This window comes from Dunckerocampus dactyliophorus, chromosome 11 (genome assembly GCF_027744805.1).
Source record: "Dunckerocampus dactyliophorus isolate RoL2022-P2 chromosome 11, RoL_Ddac_1.1, whole genome shotgun sequence".
NCBI lineage: Eukaryota > Metazoa > Chordata > Actinopteri > Syngnathiformes > Syngnathidae > Dunckerocampus > Dunckerocampus dactyliophorus.
This window is the reverse complement of record NC_072829.1, coordinates 23,395,778-23,423,037: the sequence shown is the minus strand read 5'-3', so window position 1 is coordinate 23,423,037 and position 27,260 is coordinate 23,395,778. Positions and strand designations below refer to the sequence as shown.

The 27,260-nt window shown below is 41.9% G+C and overlaps 2 protein-coding genes and 1 pseudogene across 2 annotated transcripts; 2 read left to right on the top strand and 1 right to left on the bottom strand.

Moving 5' to 3' along the window:
- Nucleotides 1-768: 768 nt before the first annotated feature.
- LOC129189583 (uncharacterized) lies at nt 769-13,627 on the top strand (annotated as a pseudogene).
- Nucleotides 13,628-13,974: 347 nt separating this feature from the next.
- LOC129190192 (gap junction alpha-3 protein-like) lies at nt 13,975-18,653 on the top strand. The gene is made up of 2 exons (XM_054792677.1): nt 13,975-14,188; nt 15,731-18,653. The coding sequence occupies exon 2, from the start codon at nt 15,756-15,758 to the stop codon at nt 16,812-16,814; it is 1,059 nt and encodes a 352-aa protein (XP_054648652.1). The 5' UTR covers nt 13,975-14,188; nt 15,731-15,755; the 3' UTR covers nt 16,815-18,653.
- A 5,256-nt stretch (nt 18,654-23,909) lies between these two features.
- Nucleotides 23,910-26,934, bottom strand: vma21 (vacuolar ATPase assembly factor VMA21). Its single transcript, XM_054792678.1, has 3 exons — nt 26,787-26,934; nt 26,397-26,506; nt 23,910-24,606 (listed from the first exon to the last, which is right to left on the bottom strand). Exons 1-3 carry the CDS (start codon nt 26,846-26,848, stop codon nt 24,467-24,469), a joined length of 312 nt encoding a protein of 103 aa, XP_054648653.1. The 5' UTR covers nt 26,849-26,934; the 3' UTR covers nt 23,910-24,466.
- Nucleotides 26,935-27,260: the final 326 nt, after the last annotated feature.

The following is a 27,260-nucleotide window of genomic DNA, read 5'->3' as shown; positions in this document are numbered from 1 at the left end:
GTCAGGGCACAAATGCTACACTGGTAAGCAACCATGCTCTTGAGCTTGCAGACATCCATCCATCCATCCATCAATCCATCCATCCGTTTTCTATGCCGCTTATCCTCACTAGGGTCGCGGGTATCCTGGAGCCTATCCCAGCTGCAGACATATGCTTCTCATTTGAACAGTGATACTCAATAAGTTGTGCTGATTCCAGTATTAATGACTGAAAAATGCCAGTATGCTCTTGAGAAAGTGCCCCACCCAATTTTGGGTACTTGATCAAGTAGTTGCTTGACAAGTCTGTGCAAAGAGAACAAGAAAGGGGACTGTGTTGGTGCAAAATAATGGGAATGTAAGGATCAAATTGTATTCGTTCTTCCGTGGTGGTGATTACTGGCGGCTGGCATTCGAAGATTAAATAGCCGGTTTACTGATAAACTAGTGAGGACTTGTCATCCATGCCTAATTAAACATAGCTAAACGGGCCTGTACACAAAGTGTTGCTATATTTAGGGTTTGTTTCTGCCCTGTGTGTTTTGTGGTGATAGGTGTCTTTTGCTGCTGCTCAATCATACTCAGTTGAAAGTAAATATTGTAGTGACCCAAATACAAGACGACCCCTTTTTGGAAAAATATTTTTAAGACAAAACCAGATGCAAAGACTGGGGCGGTAGCAACGGCCTATTGGTTTCCATGTATATAAGACAACAACTCTTTTCTTGGGGCTAAAAAGTTGTCTTATATTCTGGCCAATACGGTAATTGTCCAGTATTCAGTCTAGTGTATTCCATTTCCTGTCAGAGAAAACGAAATTGTTGCCAAAGGCACTTTCTTTCTCTTACTCAGTTCTTACTTCTTGCTCTACAATTGCACTGAAGATGCTTACAAGAGAACATTGTTATCAGCGTGAATATACAGTGGTTACAATAAATAATTGATGATTTGTCAAGCTGACCCCTGGATAAAAGTCACACAAACAGTCTGAGCAGTCATTCAAACATCTCATTTATTGTTTGAATAAATAATTTGCGTCCCAGGCCTGGTGCCCACAAGACTTTTTTTCTGAACAAGAAATCTTGTCATGTTTTAATCTCGCGAGATCTTGTAAAACCACTAGTAGTTTGTTTTCTGCGTTCTTTTAAGTAATCAGTGTGAGTGACTAATGAGTTAATTTAGCTATAATTTATGTATAAGATCCGACCTGCACTAAAACATGACTCAAACAGAACTCGTACATAAGCCGAGAACCTCTACTACGCCACGTTTTGCATTGCGATCAAATACTTATTTCGCTCAATCAATATATCCTTTCTGTCTCTCTATGTTACAGTAAACCTACCATATTCATATCTTTGTTACGGGGTCAACGTATAAAATCAACAGGGAATCAAATACTTATTTTCCCTATGTCGCTATGTCCACTCGACATAAAGTTATCGCTTGAACATATTGTAATTCCTTTTATGTAAACGTAGTAGGCCTACTAAACAAGATATGTGGTTGCCAGCCATGTTTTTGTTGGTTTACTTCGGTGGATGTATGTCTGTTTTTTTTTGGTTTTTTTTCACTGATTACTTGAAATGAACACGGATCAACCAAGCTAATGCTTCCCTGCTTGCCAAACACCTAAAACAATATAAGAAAAAGAAGAAGCTAATGGTACCTGTGCTAGCCATGGTGCTAGCTAATAGCTAATCATGTCTGTCGACATTGACGGAAGTTTCGTGATTGACTGCAGGTGAAGTACACCGTTGAAAGGCGTTTAACCATTAAGGCAGTGAACGGTATGTCGTCAATGTCAATAGAAACAAACATATAATAGGTGTCGGTCAAAGTTGGTGACAAGTTATCTGGCGTCTTCTCTGTACTTTACCTGAGAGGAAGTTATAGCTGCTCAGTACTCTCAGCGGGAACCGAGCTGGTTCAGCTCGACAACAATGACGGCTCAGCTGCTCCCCCTCCACGGACGGCCGCATCCTTCCCACAATCTCCATAAACTCCAGATACTTTCAAAAGTTTTACTCCTGGAAGCCGCTAGGAACAGGCTGGAAAAAGAGCTTCGAATTGTCACCAACAAGGTATGCACGGAGCATTTGGCTAGCATGAACAGGTGGTCACGAAGCCAGAATACAATATGGCTATTACAACCTTTATATTACATTATAAGTCTTTTAACCTGTTTTTACCTGCATGTTACGTTGTTACATTTTACTGTTGAGTCAGACTTTTTACCTGCACAATAATATTATATCAAAGTCAAGAGCTTGATATTGATTGCTTTTATTTATTTTTTATTTTAGATTAAAATATTCCGTTCAGTACAATATATTCACTGTTGTGGTTGTTTGCACTTGTGTAGAATTATAGAGATGTGTGTACAATATTTTGTTCAACATTTAAAGTAACCACAATAATACAAACAGCTCTCAGCTTTTTGATGCAGTGTAGTTCTAAAACGCTATGAAATATAACTATATATATATAACTATAATAATATAACTATAGAAATATAACTATAATAATAAATACAGTACATTGTTAAATTGATTCCTCTCTAACAGTCAAAACCAAGCAATATTGTTTTTATAAAATGGTGTGTTCAGTGATTGATGAAGATGGAGTCATTCAAATTGGCCAACCATCCATCTATTTTCTATACCTCGTGTTGTCATTAGTGTTGCAGGTGAGCTGGAGCCTATCCCAGTGGACTTTGACGAGAGACGGCATACACTCTGGACTGGTCACCAGTTTGTCACAGGGCATATACAGTATAGTATAGACTGACCATATTTTAGTTACCGAAAACCAAGATACTCGGCCCGGCAATGAGATACTCAAATACTCTCACAGATTACATCACATGCAGACCTGCCAACCTTGAAGAAATTTGACCTGGAGACCAGCAACACATATTCAGGGTTCAGGATGTGTGCTGAGTATGAAAAATGTGTGCACGTTGGCAGGTCTGCACATGCAGCAGAGTACCCTAATGACACCCACAGAAAACCAGAACATTTCTAAAACAAAACAAAACAGGACAGGAAGTGAAAACGGCATATCCCTGGAAAACAGGACATTTGGTGACTATCATATATAGACAAACAACCAGTCACACCTATGGACAAATTCGAGTCTCCATGTTTTTTGGGATGTGGGAGGAAGCTGGAGTATCCACAGAAAACCCACGTAAGCACAAGGAGAACATTGAAACGGCGCACTAATGTTCCAACAGATATTTAAACCTGCATGTCCTGACTGTTAGGACTGCTGCCCATTATCCAGACATTCAGACATTTATTAACTTTAACTGTCCTATAGGCATATGAAGATGTTGAAGGTTTGTTGATGTCATCTTTTTCAACAAGTGTCTTCAATGATCTTTCAAGCAGTCTTGATGAGAAATGTCAAACCATAGACAAGCTCTCATCTCTTTTTCAGGACCTAAAACTGCGTAAGTTCAAAAGGGCTTAACGCTTAAATCACAATTATCATTTACATTCATCTTGTTTGATCTGAACACTTCTTTCCTTTGCCATCATGTATAGAGCCGCAAGCGTTTCTGCTGCCTTTTCACAAAAATGGGGTGAGGACACACCAAGGTCAGCTGCGGGGCTTAAAAGGGATCCTGTACGCTGATGTGCTCAGGTTCGGGCCTCTATTGCAGACCTTCATTATGGCCACGTCCATATCCAAAGCAGTCCAGGTGCTTACAGCCACACGAACCCGACAAGAGTTGACAGGATCACTCATCGCCCTGCCCCCAGCAGCCCAGGTGGATAAAATCCCCGATCAAAACAGCTCTGTTGAGGCTGTCAACACATCATCTGGCTGTAAGGATGCAGAACCAGAAGCAGAAGTTATTCTAGAAGAGAAATGCCGACTGCAGGCTGAGATTGTTCCTCCTGTCCTCATTGAGCGCTCTAATGTAATAACAAAGATAAGGCCGTCATTCATTTGGGGGCGTGAAGATGTTGGGTATGTGCAGCGCAAACAGCAAACATGTGACCAGGTGCTGCACCTCCTCAGAGCATACTCCAAAACTGTAGGGGTGCTGGAGGTCTCTTCACAGCTATCGTTGGCCACCATGGAAAGACAACTGTCTCCTATCAGGCAGATGTCACATGGTCAAGTCAACACCTCACCTCCAAAAACATTGCTTGCAGATACAGTAAACCAAGCTCCTGTCTTCAGAGTGAAACGGGTCGAGTCAGACGGCTCGCCCACATACACTTGTATGATTGCAACTGAGACTGAATTGTGGGATTTTGGAGACATCATCACCGCAGAGGCGGCAGAGGGGAAAGCCAACAACGGCTCTTCTGACGACAAAGACCGGCAAAGCACAAAGTCTGAGGAAGAGAAGGCCTGCAAAATTAAAACCCAAACACTCCAGTGTACAATTTGTGAAAACGACAATTATTCTGCAAGAAAGCCTCAAAGCAACGCTTTCACCATTCCCAAGTTCCAGGTGCGAAGGTTTGAGGAACATGAGGTCGTTGTATCCCACATTGTGAGTCCAAGCAACTTCTACATCCAGCACGCTGACTCTATCACCAAACTGCAGGCTCTTGTTACTTAGTAAGTTGTTCAGTGCTTTTTCATTCTCATCTAATCTCCCATCTGCTTTTTCTCAGCTTTTTACAGCCCTCACTAATTCCATGATCGCATTTACAGAACCTAAAGAGGCATTTATCCTTATTGTTCATTACTGTTCTTTGTAGATCCCCCCACCGCCTTTTTTTTTTAATATTCCACATGTTTCTGGTTGCTATTATGTTTTTTTATCCCTCATTTTAAAGCAGCTGTGAAGCCAGTAGTTCATATGCTGAGCAGAACTGCATTCCAGACATCGGAGCCCATGTAATCGCCTGGTTGCCTAAGCAAGAACAATGGTGCAGGGCTCAGGTGACAAAGATATGTGGCATGAGCACAGGTGGGTCCATATCTTTGTTTACGTGAAGGTAACCTCTAGGTGGCAGCAGCACCTCACTCCAATCTCTTGGTGGACACTCATGCCTTCTGTTTTGACTATCCCAAGATGAGGTCACTGATGGAGCCAAAGGTAAGACCTCTATCAAAGTGGAGGTGAAGAGGCTGGATCACGGCGACACCGCCTGTGTGTCGCTGTGTAACGTCAATGAGATGAGTCCAAAAATGGCAAGGTTACCACTGCAGTCAATGCAAGTTTCACTGGCAAATGTGAGTAGCTTCTTCTTAATCATTTTTTACAACAATATCGCCTTCATGACGTTCCATATGCATTGACGGTCATCAAAAGCATCAAGACTGTACTAAGACCACGTGTGAACTGCTCGGATTGCTGTTAACTCTTCATGCAGTATTGTCAATGGCGCTGAGGCGTAAAAACAGTCTGCAATCACTTTTTAGAACCCACGGTATCTCAGATGAAAGAAAATCCACTGATCCTCAATCTGGTCTGCTTTCTGTCCACATGCTGGAGGCGGAGGCTCAGCAGGCACAACTGCTCACAAAATTACACATTTGACATCATCTAGTGATTATGATCTAGCCCTCCACATGCACCAGATCTTTGGGTCTGTGCTTTTTATTTTTTTTAAACAAGGCCAAGAAAAAACCCCCCCCCAAAAAACAGGGTTCTGCTGTCTCATCCACGAGGCAGCATGCACGACGATTTTGGCTGATTAAAAACACATCTAATCATGCAACACAGGCTACGTTCTCACTGCAGTGTATAAATCCCGTGTTTCATTTAGTCGTTCACATTACCAAAAACAATGCAACTTGTAGATTTGAACGCTATGCACATGAGACTTAACGCGCGTGTGCAAAACATGACGTCACCCCCATTGCTGTGTGTTTACGTGTGTAAACATTACCTCAGTTTGTGCTGTGCTTGGTGTGTTTGTGGCAATTTCAAGGACTTCGTGCAGCGGGAGTCAACATTTTCTGAATCGAATGATTCCATGTAGGAGATTGAGAAGATAGAGCGCAAGAATTTTGGCTATGACAGTTCGTGGAGAACTTGCTGTGATGTCTGTTACGAGCCAGGAGTGGTGAGACATTGATGTAGCTGCTTCACTAATGCTTTTTAAAAATAATTTTCTGATGACAAGAACTTTTGCCTCCCTGCAGTCTCGCATAAGCATGCCTTTTAATAACTTATAGGTCGCATATGTGACCTGACCGTTCAGACTGCAGAAGAGGGCTGGGCTGGGCGATATATCGATATTATTAAAAATCAACATTTCTTTGAAGCACAATATCAAAAAATAGTGGTCGACTGATTATCAGCCGGGCCGATATTTGGAATTTTTACGTATATCTGTATCGGCCTTTATTTAAAACGGGCCAATATCACAAAATCAATTTCAAACTGGCGTATTTCAGCTCAGATGTGTCTCTTTCTCTCCTGCCGGCTGCGACTTCTGTCTCCAGTATTACTCCACCCGTGGCGCCATCTGATTGGTTAAGCAAGCCACAGCACGCTTTAGTGGCAGAGCCAATCTAAGGCGGACGCTGTCCTCACACACACACACACACACACAGCTGAGAGGAGGTTTTCTCATGTGGAGAATGTCCTGACAGCAAACGCACACGTCAAGGTAAACGCAGAAAACTCTGGAAATTGTAATAAACATCCCAGTGCGCTACATCTCACAACTACTACTAACGTTACATCGAGCAGCAGAATAACGTAAGAGCGGAGTAAACTTTAGCGGCAGCTCTGCTAGCTCGTTGTACCTCCCGACATGTCTGAATTACTTGAAAGAAGGCTGCTGATAATGTTGAAAGTCTGAAACAGTCCGTGATAGTAAAAGAAAACATGCTAGCCACTCGGCCACCGTGCGGCTCTATTTGTTTTTACTCACTGTTATGTCTCTCTTTTACGAGGTTCTGCTTTCTAAAAATAATAATACTGTTCAAAGTGAAGGACTTTTGAGTTGCTGCTCACATTTAAAAAAATTTCCTCTAACGGGTCACTTAAGTTCATATTTTATTCTTTTGTGCTTTTGGATTTGAGCATCGTGAAAGGTTTGTTAGAAACAATGATTATATTTTACTTTATCTATATTTCAAAAAGTGAATAGACTTATTTTAGCAGCTGTAATTCTAGAACTTCCTTTAATTTTAATGTAACAACTTTGTACGCATATCTGACTTTGACTTACTTTGTGGAAAAAATATCGGGATATATATCGTATATTTATATTCAACATCTTTATACCGAGATGGGAGTTTTGGTCCATATCGCCCAGCCCTAATTCATATTTTATGGATTTACAGTGTATCGACATACGACCGAGGCCTGAGTCGCATTTGAAAAAATTTCAATTGTATTGTTCACACGGACATGAAAAAAATCAGATACGGGTCACATATGAGGGGGAAAAAATCGGGAATGACCTGCAGTGTGAACGTAGTCATGTTTATGTTTGATAAGTGTCATCAAATTATAATGCAATATATCTAGATAATTGGCATTCATTTATCTGATTAGTTAGACTTACCTGTCACCATAGATAGCAACATGAACGTTTTTTTCCCCTTAGTCTCACTTCATGCTATTTTGTGTCTGCCCACCCACCCCCACCACATTAGGTGAGTCCAGTAAATGAGACAGACTGGTCTGATGAAGCAGTGGACTGGTTCAGAGCCATGGTGCACAACCGGATCTTCTATGCCAGACTTTACACACAAGGGCCCCGTGTGACAGTTGAGCTCTTCTTGGAAAAAGGGAAGCTTGGAGCTATGAGGTGCTTGACTTAGCATGTCACAAGTAAAACCTTTAAGTTGGCAGAATCTAAAATGTCAGTTTTTTTTTTGTTGTTTTTTTTTTAACTTCCTCTAAAGCATAAATGTGATGAAACCCCAAGTAATGTTGTTGCTAGTCCCTGTATGTGTCCTACTATTTACAGAGCCATTTATACAGCGGTACCATGGCATATGACTGTTTTTTTAGATGTGAGCCATCTCTCGGCTGATTTATTTTATTTTTTATTTTTTGCTTTGAAATGCGAGCTAAAATTTGGGTTACGAGCTGCTAGTTACTGGCATGCATAGCCGATGACAGCTATTTGGGGGCTTGTGTCAATGTGACCATGACTGAGGACAAGATGGATCTAAATCGCATTTAGCAGCGCACTAGCTAGTAACCAGGAAAGATTTTCAACACTAAATATACGTACATTATAGCAATCTAATTGTATTGTGTAAAACTATGATAGGAACAACGTCAAATCAAAAGCACTAAATTAATGCAGACACACCATCCACAAGTACGAGCCCCGAGTTTGTTTTTCAGAAAGGCGCACCGCACAAATGTGCACATTAGCGCTCAATAAGGTCATCAAATCTTACCTTTATGCATTCCCACATACAGTAGTATCAGCATTTGGGACCAAATGTGAGGTGAAAGAAAAAGGAGAAAAATACAGTATAGTAGTCAAACTGCAGTGTGGGAAAACATTAGATGGTGCGTTCAAGGGCCGTTGAACAAAGTGGGACAAGTCGCCGCTTGCATTAAACATGCAAATAATATTGAATTTCTAACTGTATATTATTGTTTGAATAAAATAATGGCCCATACTTCCACAATGGATATCCCTTTGCATAAAATGTGATGTAGTTATTTACAAATTATTATTGTTTTTATAAGTTTTTTTTTTTTTTTAATCATTGCACATTAACTTTTCCCACAGTTTGGTGGTTGGGGACCATGCTTGAGGATGTGCTGTTTTACACATTTGAAAATAGTGTAAGAATGCCACTTTTGTAGAATTGGCTTCTTTATTTTATAATGCAAGATTGTCTACATCAACAAACCATTGAATCGTATGTCGTTTTTACACTGTATCGAATCATTCTGTTTTCAAAATATTGTTTTTGAATCACAGATGATAGATGATTTACATCCCTACTTACTATAGATAAAAACTTCTATCTGCGATTGTGATTAAATATGAGTTAACTATGGACTAAATGTGATTTAAATGTATTTTAATCGATTGACAGCCTTAGTTTTTTCATTCTTGGTGGAGGTCTGTGCTCACATTTCTAGTTCTGTGGTTTTTAAAGCACTAATGGTGGCCTAAGACCTTTGCACCGGACTGTATTTATGATTGTACTTGTGATACACATGTATTTTGTTGAGTAAGTTGTGTAATTGGGTGCATTGCAGGCGAGGCCCCCCATTGTCTTTGCGACTGGCCCAGAACGGACATGCCAAACACAGCCAACTGAAGAATAGCAGTTTAGCCAGGAAAAGTAAGACTGTGATCAAATCATTTAAGATGCCCTCCATCTTCTCCTTGTGCCGTTATGATGTTTGTGTTGTCTCCTACTCTAAAGCCTGTCGTCTTCTTTTCAGAAAGCGTCCAGGTCCAACTGAGGCATAAACAGGACACAGAATGGGAGAAGTACCTCGTCTCATGGTACACTCGACGGGTGACCTAAATCAAAAAGCAAGTGTCAAATTTAGTACAATAGTATTTTATACAAAAGTATGATGCCCAAAATTAAATGATATTGGTGTTGTAAAAGACTATTAGGTGTAACCACTAGAGTATAAGCATATGCATTTTCTTGTATTACAACAAAATATAATGAATATAAATGTTAAGTGTTTGCAATTGATGTTATAGAAAATTTCTGTTAGGGTCTTTTATTTCAATGGAGCTTTATTCTAAAAAGATAAATAAATAAATTTGGAGGCTTCTCCAAAGTGTTTGATTACTTCCAACCCCAGACCTGCCAACATGTACACATTTTCTGTACTCTGCACGCATGTTGACCCTTGTGCACATTGCTGCTGTCCAAGTATGCATTTTGTTGTTTTTTGCCAGTGTCAGTTTGGAGTTCTGTCTCTGAAACTGGGATGATGCTCCTGTGTCGAGGCACCAGCATACAGGTGCTGCTCAATAAATTAGAATATGGCCAAAAAGTTCATTTTATTTCAGTAGTTTCACTCAAAAAGTGAAACTTGTATATTAAATACATTCATTACACACAGACTGATATATTTTACATGTTTATTTATTTTCATTTTGATAATTCTATCTGAAAACTACTGGAAATCCCAAATTCAGTATATTGGAATATTATTTATGGCCAATTAAAAAAATAAGGATTTTAGAAATGTTGGTTACCTGAAAAGTACGAACACGTACAGTATTCAATACTCCTTTTGCCTGAATTACTGCAGCAACCTAGAGGTGTGACAACACCTGCCCAAGGTGATTTTTTTCCTGGGGCCCAGAATTCCTGCCGGCGCCCATGCAGGAAACAACATAAGAACATCTAACAAAATGATCTGAAAACACTGAAGTGGCAAACATTGAAAAAAACAATACTTGTGTCATTCTCAGAACATTTGGCCATGACTGTACTGTACAGTCAAGCATGGTGGTGGGAGTGTCACCGTATGGACCTGCATGAGTGCTGCCAGCACTGGGGAGCAAAGTTCATCGAGAGAAACACGAGTGCCAACATTTGCTGTGATCGGTGTTCATTTCTGAACAAATAATGAATCATTTTCAGCAACAACCTTTTTTCCTTGACAAAAAAAAGAGACCATAACTACTACAGTATTACAAATGATTCATTAATAGTACAAAATATTACTTTTGATAATACAAAGTAACCAAAACATCCCATTTCTTTGTGTCACTTCTTGCATAAAGTGTTGGCCATAGATGAAGAGTTCAAGTATCTCCATGACACGTGCAACCTGTCAGTGACAGGTCAAAGGCCATCTTCAGCCTCCTGCCCTCCCAGCACAATAAATAATGCAGCATGGTCCGGGCGCTTTGTGTCCACACAGATTCCTTCTTAAGCCTGGGGGTAGGCGGAAATCGAGGCGTTTGATCTGAAAGAGTCTTGTTGCAGCCCAATAAAGGATGGCATTGTATGTAAATTGTTTGTCCGAGACCATATGACCGCTACGGTGCAGGGCACTGGCTTGTGGCGGAGGAAGGATTAGCATTTTCCCAACGCATGGTGTTTTCAGCACAGTCTTTTGGTTTGCTTGTAAAAACATTATTTCAATTCAATTCGTCCTGCTTTGTACACTTAGCGTGTACCACCACAGCTGCAGGTAAAATGCATCATTCACTTGTGTGTTGCACTAACTCTTTAAGAAGACTGAAGGGGTGCGAGTGATGGCTAACAAGCCCCAGAGGAGCATCATCAACTATATTTGAAGGAAGGTCATATTTTGACTTGTGGAATTGGTGGTTTGAAGTAAAACAATGGAGGTCTTTCACTCGTGTGGCTGCAGTCGGGGAGGAATTTGTTGTCGGCCTGTCGGGAACTGGGCTGTCGATCCGTTTGGGAGTTCGGTATTAATACAGGGCGAGCGCATCACGTGGTTGAGCGGATGTTTCTCAATTGGCTTCAACCTGTTGCGTCGTGTGACGGTGCATGATGTTAGGCCATCGCCCCGGCCTTTATAGAGCAACGCACCACTGGGCATTTCCTGTCTGTTGCCATATTGTCAAGTCATTGGTTAGCATGGGCACCTTTGGACGCGGCGCTGTTTACGCCGCTTGCACGGCCGGCTAAGCCTGGTAAAGAACTAAACTACTGTTACGTTATAATTTATATTTTGCATTAAATGCTATGGTATCCATGGATGGGAATATTTATTACAGTGCTGTGTATCTTGTTTTTCAGCCCTGGAGTCGAAAATGAACTGGGGGTCCTTTTATGCCGTGATCAGCGGCATAAACCGGCACTCGACAGGCATCGGACGTATTTGGCTCTCCGTCATCTTCATTTTCCGCATCTTCGTCCTGGTGGTGGCGGCGGAGAGCGTTTGGGGAGACGAGAAATCCGGCTTCACCTGCAACACCCAGCAGCCCGGCTGCAACAGCGTCTGCTACGACCAGTTCTTCCCCATCTCGCACATCCGTTTGTGGGCTCTCCAACTCATCCTGGTCTCCACCCCTGCTCTCCTGGTGGGCATGCATGTGGCCCATAGGCGTCACATTGACAAGAAGATCCTAAAGCGGGCAGGGCGGAACAGCCCAAAGGAGCTGGAGCATATCAAGAACCAGAAGTTTCAGATCACCGGAGCACTGTGGTGGACCTACATGATCAGCATCGTCTTCCGAATCATCTTTGAGGTTGCTTTTCTCTACATATTCTACATGATCTACCCAGGTTTTAGGATGGTACGCTTGGTGAAGTGTGACTCGTACCCGTGCCCCAACACTGTGGACTGCTTTGTGTCCAGGCCCACAGAGAAGACCATCTTCACTGTCTTCATGCTGGCAGTGTCCGGAGTGTGTGTGCTTCTCAACTTTGCCGAGGTGGTGTACCTCATAGGCAGGGCATGCAAACGCTGCCTTCGCCGTTCTGAGGAGGAATCCAAAGTTGACTGGATGAGTCAGAAATTGTCTACCTATAAAATGAGATCAATCAGCTGATGGCAGACACTGTGAGCAACTACGCGAAACATCCACAGAGGATGTGACTCTGCATTTGTGCTACACTGTTATTCATATACAGTGGAAAATAATATATTACACGTATGCTATACTTTTATTCCAGTTTTTTCTTCTCATTTATTCCTGACACAAGCTGTATTTGCTATTGGGTCTTGAGGACATACTTGGCATTCACGTACTTTAATAGTTTTGGTGCGTTTAATTAAAACACCTTTGGCAGTACTGGTATCTATTCGCCAAAATATAGTTGTCGATTTGTCCACTTTCAAATGTGTTCACGTTTTAAAATATCAGTTAAGCATTTGAATGGTTTTTATTTGCATGTTAATTGCACACAATAGCCTTTTCCTTGACAGTATTGTATTGAAATTGGTCATATCATTCATTTAACAATACTGTGTAGTTTTGTTGTTGTTGTAGCTTGCAGTGTTGTACGACTGTGCTAAGAGCTTCTAATGTTGATTTTAATGAATCAAGCTATAGCAGTAGCTTAGTAGTTTGTGCTGTTGTCCTGCTGAGAGATCAGTGTGAGTGTGGCAGGGTCATAACTCTGCTATTGTAGCAAAGCCATTACAAGATCACATTCAATTAAATGAATGAAGGGCCTCGTGGTTAGCATGTCGGCCTCACAGTCGAGAGGTTGAGGGTTCGAATATCCGTTGGCGTATCTGTTTGTGGCGTTTGCACGTCATCCGCTTGCGTGTGTTCTCTCTGGGTACTCCGGCTTCCTCCCAGATCCCCAAAACATGCTTAGGCTAATATTAGGGGCTCGTCCATGAGTGTGAATGGTTGTTTGTCTGTATGCGTCCTGTGATTGGCTGGTGACCAGTCCTGGGTGTACCACGCCTCTCACCCAAAATCGGGTGGGATAGGCTCCAGCTCACAACAGCCCTACTGTCATGTTTTAACCATGTGTAAATGTGCTATTGACCGGGAAACATTGTACAGTGTTTCATGCGTTTTGCGTATTGTAAAGCTATGTTAATTATGCGTAGCTGCATTTTTCAGTAGTAGTTCATGCAAAGTAAATATGACATGTTGTATCATGATTCTACATCTGTCCACTGTGCAACATGGTGCTGTGTTTGACGTGTTTCAACTCAAATGCTGACTTTTCTGAATAGTACTCGAGTATGTACGATGCATGCGTCCGTTGCACGATTTCAAAAGGTTACTAAAATGAACATGCAGCATATGTCACACATGTTCCTGGATGAGTCAATGAATAAAGTAAGAATTAGGTTCATTTCCTGACTTATTGCTCCTGTTCCTTTCATTCCACTGCGAGGATGCAAATGGCCACTCATCTCCAAACCATGCCCTCCATGATAGGAGAGACAACACCCCACCCCCCCGTGCTATATTTAGAGACCAGGACCACTTGAATTTGGAACATCATTGGCCAGATGACTTGTCCGTCTCAAGCAACCAACCTAGTAGACCGGCTTTAATAGTTTACATTCAAGTGCACCCTGGGCCAAATTTAACCATGGGGGGGGGGGGGGGGTGTTTGGGAGAGGGACATGGTTGAGAGCGTGTCTAGAAGCGTGTTGTGGTTAGTGGAAGAACATGGTCTTGGATTTTTCCTGAGCTGGACAGGCAGACAGTGGGGTCGTTGGTGTGGAAGTTCACTTTTCCTGTCCATTCAAGGGCATTGCTAAAGGACTCCGAAGAGCACGTTTAGACGCACTACGGCCTGTCAGCAGGGGCAGTCGGCCTCATGGACCCTGGAAAACGCGTAGGAGTTCATCACAAGGGATGTATCGGCTGATAAGGTGAGTTTTACATCTAAATTGCTATCCTCTGTCTGAACAGGATTGTTCTGAGTAGTCCAGGTGCTGACCTTCCTAACATTATTCCAGTCCTACCAACGTGAACTTCAACAGCTGGTGCTTCATTTCACTCAGTGCACGGATTGTGTTGCCAAAGCTGGGGCCACGACTTGCAGGATCATGACTGGAACCTGCCGTTCCCTGTCCACACATGCCAAATATATACTCTGTTAAAGTAAATATAATCCTGTTGAGGTCCACGTGGAATAGAGCAGTCGTCACGAAGTTGTACTTTGTTAACCGCCTGCCTCTTGAGACTCATTTGCTGTTGTCCCTGCTGAACTTGGTAAGGCCTTCTCAAAGAGGAGGATACTAACTGTAACTGTTAGATTATTTTACTTATGTGCACGATATGGACGGATGGATTGCACATTCCGGAACTTCAAAAATATGACACTGGTTATTGATGGGCCTTTCACATAAACACCAGCATGTCCAGAGGTTCGACTTTTTGTGCCATGTTTAGCGTCTTCCTCTGCCTTTTGGGTGCAGAACGTTTCGTCGACATTGTGGGTTTTATCAGGGAGAAAACTTGCAAACGTACAGAGTTCAGAGTCACACTGCTAGCTGTTTGCTAGCGATCGAAAACAACAGGAGACACGGCACGGGGGAGGTTGATTGACAATGGTCTACAGTCCCTCAGCCAATCAGGACGCATAACACAATGTGCGTTCATACACTGTAAAAAGAAAGCATACAAAATTGCCATAAAAAAAAAATCTGTGAAACAGCGATGTCGCGAAAGGTGAACCACGATGTAGAGAGCGATGACTGTATATCGAAGTGGTCCCCCCCCCACACACAAACTTTGACTTTTTAGTTTGCGGCCCCCGCTGGAAGAAGTCTGGAAACCCCTGGACTAGATTGTCATTGCTGTTGTTATGAACAGTAATAATACTGTTATGGTTGTTATTATAATTACTATCGCAAGTAGCAGTAGTACAGTAGCATTGTTGTATTAAATCCTATCGCTTGATAATGTGTTGAATGTTATCATATTTTATTCAGCTTGTTTCATTATTCTAAGAAATCTTTAGGAATGTATTTTTTGACCACTTTCACACAGAAATCCCACAAAAGCGCTGCATCAGTAGAGCTCACATTTATCCACCTGTGGATTTCACACAGACACGGTCAAAGCAGAACATTGCCCTAACCTGTCTGTACTTCCCCGCCACAGTGAGATAATTAGATGCCTGTGCGTGATTGCGTTCAGCGCAACAAGACAGGAAAAGTGAGTGTTGGGTGTTAAAGTTCACACTCCGGCCCCGGCATTCCGCTATACGGTTTCACACAGGCATCGTCCAGCCTCTGTTCCGACTTTGATACTACCTCTGAGGCTGTAAAATTGCGGCTTCTTTGTCCGCACACAGAATGAGCAACAGAACATGTGTGTAAGGGGGTGTAGTGATGCATTCAGGGTCCAAATTGAAAACTTACTTTGTTTGAAGGTTTTGGACTAAACAGTCTTCTTAACTCTTCCAGTCCCAGCTGTGAGCTGACATAGACCATGGGGGACTGGAACCTGCTGGGCAAGCTCCTGGAAAAAGCCCAGGAGCACTCCACCGTGGTGGGCAAGGTGTGGCTCACGGTCCTCTTCATCTTCCGCATCCTGATTCTGAGCGCCGCCACGGAGAAGGTGTGGGGCGACGAGCAGTCGGGCTTCACCTGCGACACCAAGCAGCCCGGTTGCGAGAATGTATGCTACGACATCACCTTCCCCATCTCTCACGTTCGCTTCTGGGTGCTGCAGATCATCTTTGTGTCCACGCCGACGCTGATCTACCTGGGCCACATTCTACATCTGGTGCGCATGGAGGAGAAGCAGAAGGAGAAGGAGCAAGCACAGCATCCAGACAGGCCGGCCGTTGTTGTGGATGCACACAAGCACAAGAAGCCTCTAATGAGGGACGATAAAGGCCGGGTTCGCCTGCAGGGGGAGCTTTTGCGCACATATGTCTTCAATGTCATTTTTAAGACCCTCTTTGAGGTGGGCTTCATTGTGGCCCAGTACCTTTTGTACGGCTTTGAGCTGAAGCCCATGTACACATGTGACAGGCCGCCGTGCCCGAACGCGGTGAACTGCTACATCTCCCGTCCCACTGAGAAAACCATCTTCATCATCTTCATGCTGGGCGTAGCCAGTGTTTCCCTCTTCCTCAACCTCATTGAGATCTATCACCTGGGCTTCACCAAGTGCCGCCAGGGCATCACCTTTAAAAGACGCAACCAGTCACCTGACAGCATCTCCAAGGAGCCGAGTGACACCGGAGTGCAGTTCGGGCCAACTTATGACGACTACTTCCACGAGCATCGCCCGCCAAGCTACAACCTCTCGCCTCTGCCTGAGGGCGCCGACTCGTCCTTCCACCCCTGCCACAGCAAGGCGGCCTACGACCAAAACAAGGACAACTTGGCGGCGGAAAGGAGCAGCAGCAAGACGGAGGAATGTGACCTGAAAGGGAAGAAGCCAGCAGGGTCGGCCCCCGGGACACCCACGCAGGCCAGGCCGGGCCGCGGTGTCAAACACACCAGCAACAAGACGAGAATAGATGATCTGAAGATATGAGGTTTCTCTGTCTGAAGGGTCTTACATCGCTGTGAAGGGAGTGAATGTTGTTTGGGAGCGTTCACTCATAGTGCAGGTTTGACTCATTCCATAGTTGACGTTCGAGGTCCTCGGTAAAGTTCTTTTGTTAGACGCAGGAAATGGTGCACGGTCCACTTTCTGAGGCAAGACAGTACTTGGAAGGAGTGTGAATCACGGACGTCACTAAGTCTATGTTAGGGTGGCTAAAATGTTCCTACGTCTGCCAAAATTACAGCTGATTTTTTGTGACACAAGTCAGCAATAATATTAGCAATAAAAAACAAATAAGAATAAAATACAAATAACGTCGTTATTCCAGTGGCACCTCGGTTTTCATGCAATTCTTCCCAAAAGAAAGAATGTAAATCCAATGAATCTGTTTCACATGCAGAAAACAATGTGAAATACATATCAGTTATTGAACGAAATGGATGAATGAACCTTTAACCTCACCTTTCACTTTACGGTGAGGAGTGGACAAGGAAGAGGGGAGGGGTTTATCCCCACCAACAACATTAGCGTCCTTGATTTCTACTTTCTGGAACTTACTGTTCCTTCTTGTTGACTTCCCACACATCCTGGCAAGATTGGCCACCTTTTCACTTAGCGATGATTTCTTATTTTGAATTCGGTATTGTTTCTCACCTTTATTAAAATGTTTTGGCCCCATGGCGGGTTATGCAGCAGTCACATTCAATGAAAAAATGCACGGAGTCGGCAGTGCCTAGGGTGCTTTACTTGGGCACTCGATTCCGTGGAATGATACAATACAGGGCAAACGCACTAGTTTGTACGATAACTGAGATGGTGTACGGAAACCACTGCAAAAATTCTTTGAAAATCAAATAGTACGAAAACTGGGGCATTTGAAAACCGAGGTTTGACTGTGTTTTTGATTAAAATGATGGCAGACATCACCATTAGGACCCAAGTGCCGTGTGTTGGTTGGACAACTTCACATACTTCTTGTCTAGTCACACAACATCAATAAATCATGTACACGGCGACTTCCTGTTCAGTGCAAACGAAGCTTCAAAATAAAACAATGGCGGTTTTCACCTGAATTCTCTCACACCAGGCAGAAGGTGCATGTCATTGCTTCGCAGTTACGCAAAAGGTCAAGATCCTGAAGTCGGCCGGAGGGGTTCACACAAATTTCTCACACATCAGATTGTAAGTTGATGTCAGTCCTTGTTCATGTAATGTAAAGTTTACTTACGTTGTTCACAACAAGATTTCCTGAAGACATACTGTGGTAGTAAAGTCTTCCAGGGAAGGCAAATAAAGCCAGACACTTTTTCAAATAATTGATTCATTGATGAAGCGTATGTTGGTGCCGTTACAAAATTCCCGGCATTCCTAGACATACACCTAGGGACCAAGCCCCCCCCTAGCTTTCAAACTTAGTGACGTCCCTGGTGTGAATGGTGAAAAGCTCTTTCCGCCATTGCGACTGAACACTGAAATAGAAGTATGCTCAGGTTTTTATGGCGGACGTTAAACTCCACAAGAAAACTTGCCACTTTTGAGAACCAAATCCACGGCTTCAGTTTGGACCTGAAGTCTTCTGAGGAAATAAGACAAAGTGAATTAGAACTTCGTCAACATCCAGCATCGATGGAGGCTTGTGCAATGTTGTGAAATGCCTGGCACTCATGAAACCAGTGTATCCTATTCCAGGACGTGCCTCAAGAGAGGCTGCATTCGTCTCAGGAGTTTCCATATTTGTCTCTTTCACACTGCAGTAACATTCTAAGGACAGCTGTTTCTATCTCGTGTTTTTCTCATTTGATTACTGTACCATACTTGATGACAATGTTCTTTGGGGAAAAAAAATCCTGAAATAAACTTGTCTTAAATTTGACATTTAGTAGTTGGCGTCATAGTGAACAAATCAAGATGTACTTCAAGGAAAACCGTACTTATTTTTGAATAATCATCATTCACAATCCTTACGTGCGACACGAACACACATCTTTCTCTTTTATGTGCGTTCTAAATATATAAAAACAGATATAAAGTGGCAGCTAAGAATGCACATAATGGGACGCAACTATTCCGCCTATAAAGCCTTCTGAAAAAAACGGCAACAACGTTCCAAGCTACAGTACAGTGACATTGTTATTATTATTGTTATCAACATTGTTACACCGAAGAACTACTTTACCGGAGTAGTGACACCTCGCCACACCACATCGTGTAGCTACTAGCCAGCTAGCGACTAGTTTCACCACAGACTGGCTCACAGCACCTCGCTCACGACGCCTCGGGCCACTACCGAAAGGTAACGCGACATATTGGAGCTGCCGCCACTGCTGCTGTGTTTTTGCTTTTGAGTTTGGAAAAGTTAACGCTCGGTGTAGGCGTTCGTTTCTATGTTTCCAGTAATGCTTAAAATGATCAAAATACGGCAAAATTCCTGAAGTATGACATGTTATCATGAATGTGCCTGTTACTACATGGTCACAGCTTGTATATAAAACCATAAAACCTTGTTGGGGGTTTTTGGAGGTGTTTTAATAGCAGGCTTTGTAGGCAGAATAGGTGTGTCCCATTACGTGCACTAATTAGTTGCCTTTTTTAGCTTTTTAGTTTTTACATCTTTAGAACGCACACAGAAAAGAGGAAGACGTGTTCATGTCTCACGTAAGGATTGTGGATGACAGACAAAATTCCAGAACAATTTGCAGTTCTCCCTTGAAAGGCCCTATTATGCAAAACTGTGCCAATCAATCCTGTTTTATTATGTAAAAGGAAATCTAAATCTATCATCTTAGCTTTACTTTTGAGAGAAAAGTTGCTCAAAGTTCTGGGTTTTCATCACACACACAATCACAATCACCAAAAATAAAAATAATCCAACCGCATTCGGTACATATTTTCTGTCAAAATTGACGTGAATTATTTTCAGTCTTTCACAGTAACAAAAAATTATGTGGCGGGCCGATTCTGGCCCCCGGGCCTTGAGCTTGACACCTGTGCTTTAGTGGAACCTCAAAGGTCCAACGCAATGCAATTTTTCTCAAGGAGTAAAAGAGAACTTGAATGAATCTGTTCCAGTGTGAAAGTGTTACCATGACATACTGCTGGACTGTATTAACTGGCATAAAACAGCAGAACAGAGGGAGGACTACTGCTTCTGCCTGGGAGGCGAGTCTCTTCACACTAAGACCAAACACAGCTCAGTAATATATTGTACATTCATCTTCTTCTCTATCGTTACTGTCGCTTTGCTCGTATTGTACTGAGCAGCCAGGACAGGGACACGTGTTTCTCACACTGAGCTCCATTTCCTGTTCTATGGTTTTCATTACATTTTTCCACTGGTATCCTTCAGTGGGGGCATCACAAAAGTACAAACACAACACGACGTATTTGATGGAACAAACATGTAACACTCTACTGCCATGCAATTTTTTTTTTTGGGGGGGGGGGTCACTGATCGTGGGAGTGAGTCATCACACAATCGTCCAAACAACATATTGTGCACGTGTGCATACCCACACATGCGCTCATTGAGCTCATCCAGGAAATCACCTCGGTACTTCTGGAATATAAAAGGAAAAAAGCTTGTAAATGAGTTAATAGCATAGCTTGTTCATGACGGCAAAGCTTTCACACGCCTCCTGCCTGGTGTGATAATAATTTCCCTGTTAACACTTGACGTCCAGGAAGGAGGAAATGCGTGTGTGTTGCAATATAAATGTACTAAAAACAAATCCAGATCATTAGATTTCAGCCGTCTTTGCGTGTGTATGCTTTTGGTGGAACGACAAACACATGTTGCAAACAAAAGAGTGCTCCTGTTGCATAGAGAATCTTTGACTCAGGTCCTTTTAAAAAACATCTGAGCGGTCGTGTCATGCTGATGATCTTTGTGCAGTATCTCCTTAAAAAGACTCCTATCATATTAAGGATCTTTGACCTTCACTTTTGCAGTAGGTCCTTAAAAACATTCTCAGGGTATTGAATCGATTGCGACTGCACTGGTCAGGGTGTCTTCGAAGACGTTTCACCTCTCATCCCAGCAGGCTTCATCTGTACATGCTCAAAGACTAGATAGGACAGCTCTCATCTGAGGAGACGCTGCAAGGTCCAAGTATTTATTTTCTAAGGCAGAGGCACCCCCCCAAACCAAGAATAGTTTCATTCTTTTGTGGTGCAAAACAATTGTTAAGATGCAATCGAATGAGGCCTGTCAGCCAACAGCAGTTGTCTTCATAAACAGCAGGCATATACAAGACCTTGGACAAGCGTTTTTTGTAGTAAATCTTTAAAAACAGCAGCGCCTCCTGTCAAATTGAGGATCAAGGACCTGCATTTTTCCAGTAGGTCCTTAAAAACAGCAGTGCCGCTTGTCATATAGCTTATCTTTGACAAGTGTTTTTTGCAGTAGCTCCTTAAAAACAGCAGAGGCCTCCTGTCATGTAGATTACTGTATCTTTGACAAGCGTTTTTAGCAGTAGATCCTTAAAAACAACAGCACCTCCTGTCATATTGAGGATCTCAGACTTGTATTTTGGCATTAGAGCCTTAAAAAGAGCAGTGCCCTCCTGTCAGATGATCTTTGACAAGCATTTTTTGCAGTACGTTCTTAAAAACAGCTGAGCCTCTTGTCATATTGAGGGTCTTTGACCCGCATTTTTGCATTAGGTCCTTAAAAACAGCAGTGCCCTCCTGTGATATACAGTAGGTTATCTTTGACAAGCATGTCTTGCACTAGGTCCTTAAAAACAGCAGCGCAGTCCTGTCATATAAATGATCTTTGGCAAGTTTTTTTTTTTTTTGCAGAGTATGCTTAAAAACAGCAGTGCCCTCCTGTTTGATAAAATTATTTTACAGGCTTTTTTTCCCCAGTACATGCTTAAAAACAGTAGAACCTCCTGTCATTGAGGATCTTTGACCTGCATTTATGCATTAGGTCCTTAAAAACAGCAGAGGCTCCTGTCATAATGAAGATATGTGACCTGCATTTTTTGCAGTAGGTCCTTAAAAACAGCTGTGCACCCCATGTTATAAAGATGATCTTTGACAAGCGTAGAAGAACTGAAGAAACAAGGGTGGTCTAATCATTTTTTCCATGACTGTAGATGATCTTTGACAGCAGAGCCTCTTGTCATTTCACGACTATCTTTGACCTGCATTTTTGCATTAGGTCCTTAAAAGATATTTGATCTTATGGATGATCTTTTGACGAGAGTAAAAATGGTCCTTCTGTTTTAATGTATGGCTTTATTTATGACTATGTTAGCTATTTGGTTAGTTAACCTTTTTAAGGTGTGGCACAGTCCTCTCACTTTTTGGACCTTTTGCGCTTCAGTAATGCTTCTAACCATGAGAGAGAAAGGTGTAGCATACGCGTTGTGGTTACTAAGAAATGGGCCCTGGAGGGGACACCCCATTGGTTCTGTTCTAAACGGCGGTCTTCAAAGAAACACCTGGGAAGAATTTCATGGGGAATAACATTCTATTGTTTATTTTTAATTGAGGCTTTAAAATCAGGTGTCCAGATGAGTTATTTTGTCACCTTAGTGTGGTTTGCTGCCCCATGTGAGCCACAAGCAGCCGCAGGCAGACATTAGACGAGGCCTCCATCAGCACTGGGACGCTGCTGCGCTGCCACCTGCTGGACTCTAAAGGAACTTCAGCGTATTGAACAAGCAGAGAGCAGATACAGCATGCTGTACGTATCCAATATGGCTCCCTCATCTATTCAGCCACGACATGTGCATATAATACTTTGGAATAAAACCGTCAAGCACCACTGAAGCGTTTATTTAACTGAAGCGTTATTTAATTTTACGGACAATCCAACCTGCTAATGTGTAATAAATGATTAACAGCCAGAAGCAAAGCTCACAATTGCTTCACAAAAAGCTGTCAAAGGAAGAAAGAAGAAGAAGAAAAACAATCTTGTGATGTATGCTGACTGAACGACTTTGACTGCCTTCAGCCGTCAACTCCACGCACACATTCTGCTGCAAAGCCACAGCGGAGATGACAACAAATTTGCACTAAAGAGAGAAAGAACGAAGCAGCCGGAGACATGGTTGCTAAGCCAGAAAATGTTCTTGCAATCCTGGTTTTGATAGTTCGGATGTTGGCAACATGTGTTTTGCTGCCATCATGTGACCGCCTCAACGCCTTGCGAGGGCCGGGGGGGTCGAACTGATTTCTGTTTTTTTTTATAACCACATGATGCAAATTGGCAGCATGTATTGTTAATACATTTAATTCAGATCATGTTTGCTGCAATCGCTAATTCTTTTGGGGTTATTTTTTTTTTTTTTTTACCTTTTCAGAATGTGCTTTCTCTTTCAACTCCACCGTAAACTTCAGGTGCAGATGTTGCAGTGGGCATCCCTCATGAATAAAGTCTTGTAAAAACATGGTAATTTAATATTATGAGAAACAATTTCGTCAGTTTAGCAGCATAAAGTTGAAATGTTAAAGGAAAAAAAAGACGCAATTTTGAACAAAACAACGAATAAAGTTGTAATTTTTTCAAAATTTGGTTGAGGAAGATGTTATAATATTATGGGAATTAGGTCAAAATATTGTGGGAGTAAAGTCATAATTTCGAGAAGAAAATTTACAAGAACGTTGAAATGGTTGGAAAAAAAACATAGCAGCATAGAGATGAAATATTAAAGCAAAAAGATTTTTTTAAAAGTCGTAATGGGAAAATTAGGTTGGGTAAAGAGTTATACTGTTACGGAAATATTGTCAAAATATTACAGAAAAAAGTAATTATACTAAGAGATGAAAATTTACGAGATTATTTCTGAAGAAAGTTGAAATATTTGGAAAAAACAGCAAAAATGGGGGGGAAAAAGGAGCAAAGACCCAAGTTCATATTAATAATACGTTTCTTCACCTAAAGTATATGACGAAGATGAGATGCATTTTTCTTCTTGAAAATATATGTAACTTTTGAGCATATCTACATGTGCTGCTTTACAAAATATCAGTGCCCCTTGCATCCTTTCATTTTTCAGTGGCCCTCGCTGAAAAAAGTTTGGACATCCCTGATTTAAGCAATGAAATCTTCATCACAATCAAGTGACTGATCAGTTTGAGGGGGTTGCATATTTTTAAGTTTATTCAACGAGGTCATTCTGCCTAACACCAATATCTACATTAGCAAATATCTGTACAAAAACCATGACACAACATCACAATTGTTTCCTAATTCTAAGTGCCACAGCACCACTCGACCGCAAAACTGAGGTGTGACATTATGATACGGGAAAAACGATATCCTATTTTTTTGTTTTAATTTTGAACATGCATGCGTAAAAAACTTGCAATTCTGATGGTCAAATTGTTGCAAATAATCTCCTTGATGTACATAGGGAAGATGTTTTGCTACATTATTGTACAGAGACTTTCTGCACTTCCACACAAGAGCTGCCCTCTGTTGACAGAAGTAAAGAAGTCAGAAGGGACCGTGCTGAGGCTGTCCAGTGGCTTCAATAGCCCTAACCTCGGATTCAAGCCCAACAAACACCAAATCCCTGACTGTGAAGTGCTGAGCCAGGGTGGTGATAGTGGTGATGGTGGGGAGAAGAGCATCCCTTCCCAAGGTCTGCGCATCTGCTCTGGTCTTACTGTAGGGATGGCGATGCGCTTTAGTCATGTTTCCCCTTCCCTTTGGGAGTGCCTTCATTCCAGGCCACATAAACAAACAAGGCCAGAACCACGTGCACTGCCAGCACAGCGACGATGGCGGCGTAAAAGTAGCTATCAGAGCTTGACATCTTCATTGAGCCTGGGAACAGAAAATGGAGATGATGAACCATGGAGAATGTGTGCAACCAGATCATACAGTAAACCCCGGAGGAGGCTCAGAGGGAGTTGAATCATGCCGGCGGCATGTTTTACTTCACTGAACCCAGAATAGAACTTTGTCATTGTTGGGGTTCAGCAGCTCTCGCTTTAGCAGCATATTACTGGGTGATATTCCAGCCACAAATATGTATACAACAGCAAAAACTATACACAAGAAGGCGCATGGTATGGCACAGCAATGGTGGAAACCTGCTGTGAGCGTACACTAGTGCATTTAAAAGGGTCACCGACATGATTTATCAACTTTGTCTAAATATGTTCTATATTGTTTGTAATTATGTTCTACGCTGTCAGTTTTTTGAAAGTGAATGGTAACTTCGTAAAAATTGCATTTATAGTACGTGGCGGGAGAAACGTTCACTGACCGCCGCAGAAAAGGGGTGTTTGCGGAAGTGACGTAGGCGAAGGGGCAGCTGTCATCTTAGGCAGAGTAAACAAACATGAGAGGATGGACGAGACAGAAGATGTTTATAGTCATTATAGCAAAAATCTGAGCAATGCATCATTAGTTTGCTTATCCTTCAATTACTGTTTTAAATCGGCTTCTTAATGAGCGCAAAGTGGTCTTTGGAGCCTTCTTTAACATGTATAATGCTTTCAATGCTTGTCGCCATGGTGGCTTAGTGTTTACAATACAATATGTAAATATGACTTACTGTTCTGTGGCAACTTTGACGTGGTTTGTCTTGTCCCTTCCTGTGTAGCACAGCATCAGGAATAGCATCCTAGCATCCAAATGCGTTTATACAGTACTTTCGAGCCAAACGCTTCTTGAAGAGGTGTTCCTTAATAGCAGTCTTCAGTGAAATTACCATTGAAAAGAACAGAATGTGAGGTGATGCGTCCAATTGGCTGTCGTTCTCTGTACTTCCTTTGTTCACTGTAGTCTTAAACCGATGTCTTTCGGAAAAGAAATGAAACTTCCAGTTTCACTCGGACACAGAACAGCCAGCGGCAACACAACGTTTTGGCATGACTACCATTTTGATGGAAAATATATCGAACGAAGTCGACTTGAAGGGTTTGTTTACGAGGCATGATCAGCTCAGAGCTGTGCCTTCCCAACGTCACTTGGGAAACGCCCCTTTTCTAAGAGGTTGAGACCAAAATGATGCCCACCACATACAAAAATGCAATGTTTGCAAATTTCATGTTCGCTTTTTTTTTTTTTTTTTTTAAACGAACAACGTAGACGTGGCCCTCGCTGGAAAATGTTTGGACATCCGTGGTTCACACCAAAGCTGACTTAAATTAACATCATTGGTAATTACCGATATTAAATTTTAATTTGCAGAAAAATTAGTAAAGCATGTTTGATATAGATATTTACTTAAAAAATAAAATAAACAAATCTAAATAGTTTAATTATAGGCCACAGGATGTCATACAAAATAGAGGCATATGGGTATTATGTGTGGAAAAAGGACTACATTTGTTACTTGCCATATGGTAACAATAAGTGTTCAGCTAGTTATTGTAAGTTTTGTAAAATTCTGTATATACATATTCTTTCTTTTATTACAGGTGGTTTAATAGACGCGTTAAGCACTGTAACATATAGAGCGGACTGTTGACACTTTCTCGCGTAACTGGTTTGTTACTACAGTCCTAATATCCATTTTATTGAAACATTATGAGAGACAAGTACATGTTACTCTACTTGTATGCTTATATAGTTTAGTACATACACTAGATAATGCGATTCCTTACCTTCAAAGATGTAAGCCTTTGAAGCGAAGTACAAACCAATCGGTAGCGTGACCATTAAGATGGTGAAGAACAACAGCGTCTTCAGGGCTGAAACCAATGATCCTTCATTCCTGCAAGCAACCGACACAGAGGCAGACACAAACACAGAGACCACACGCACACATGCATACAGTCAACTACTGTTCTCTTTGGGTGCAACTCCTTCCCTGCCACTGAGCTGACTATTCTACCTTTTTATTAATTATGTTATTTTAAATGTCTATTTTCCTAAGTAAATCTCCACATGGAGGACACGAGTCACGCTAAAACAGTAAGCTGCTATTTTAGCTAAGCTAGCTAAATAGCAACTACTGAACAACAAAAGAGGGAACAATATGTTCATTTTCTTACGTTCTGAAATTAGGTGGCGGTCCGCCTGCGATGTCCGATGATACCCTGATAGATCCATCCATTGTTGTTTGGATAGACGAAAAAGATGAGCTACTACGCTGCGAATATCAACACGAACGGCTCTTCCTTGTGTTATGTTGTGTTGTCACTTCCGCATTAGGTCACGAGACCGTGCCGTCACATGACGAGATAACGTGTCGGGTTCCCGAGGCCTTAGGAGTCCACTTTTTTAAATAAGAAGAATTTGTTATTTTTAACAAGAGTCCCAAGTGTTTTTTGTGAAGTAAAGTTCCAAGAATTTATTTTTTTTAATCAATGGCAATACACAAACCATACACAATTTAAACTTACTAATATAATGTAGTGGGCCATATTATTTATTTACACACTCAGGTTAAAGTTTATTTTTATTCCTATTAGAAATCAGGCATGTGTTTGCCTAATGAAAATGTGCACAATATTGTTTAAACTTTC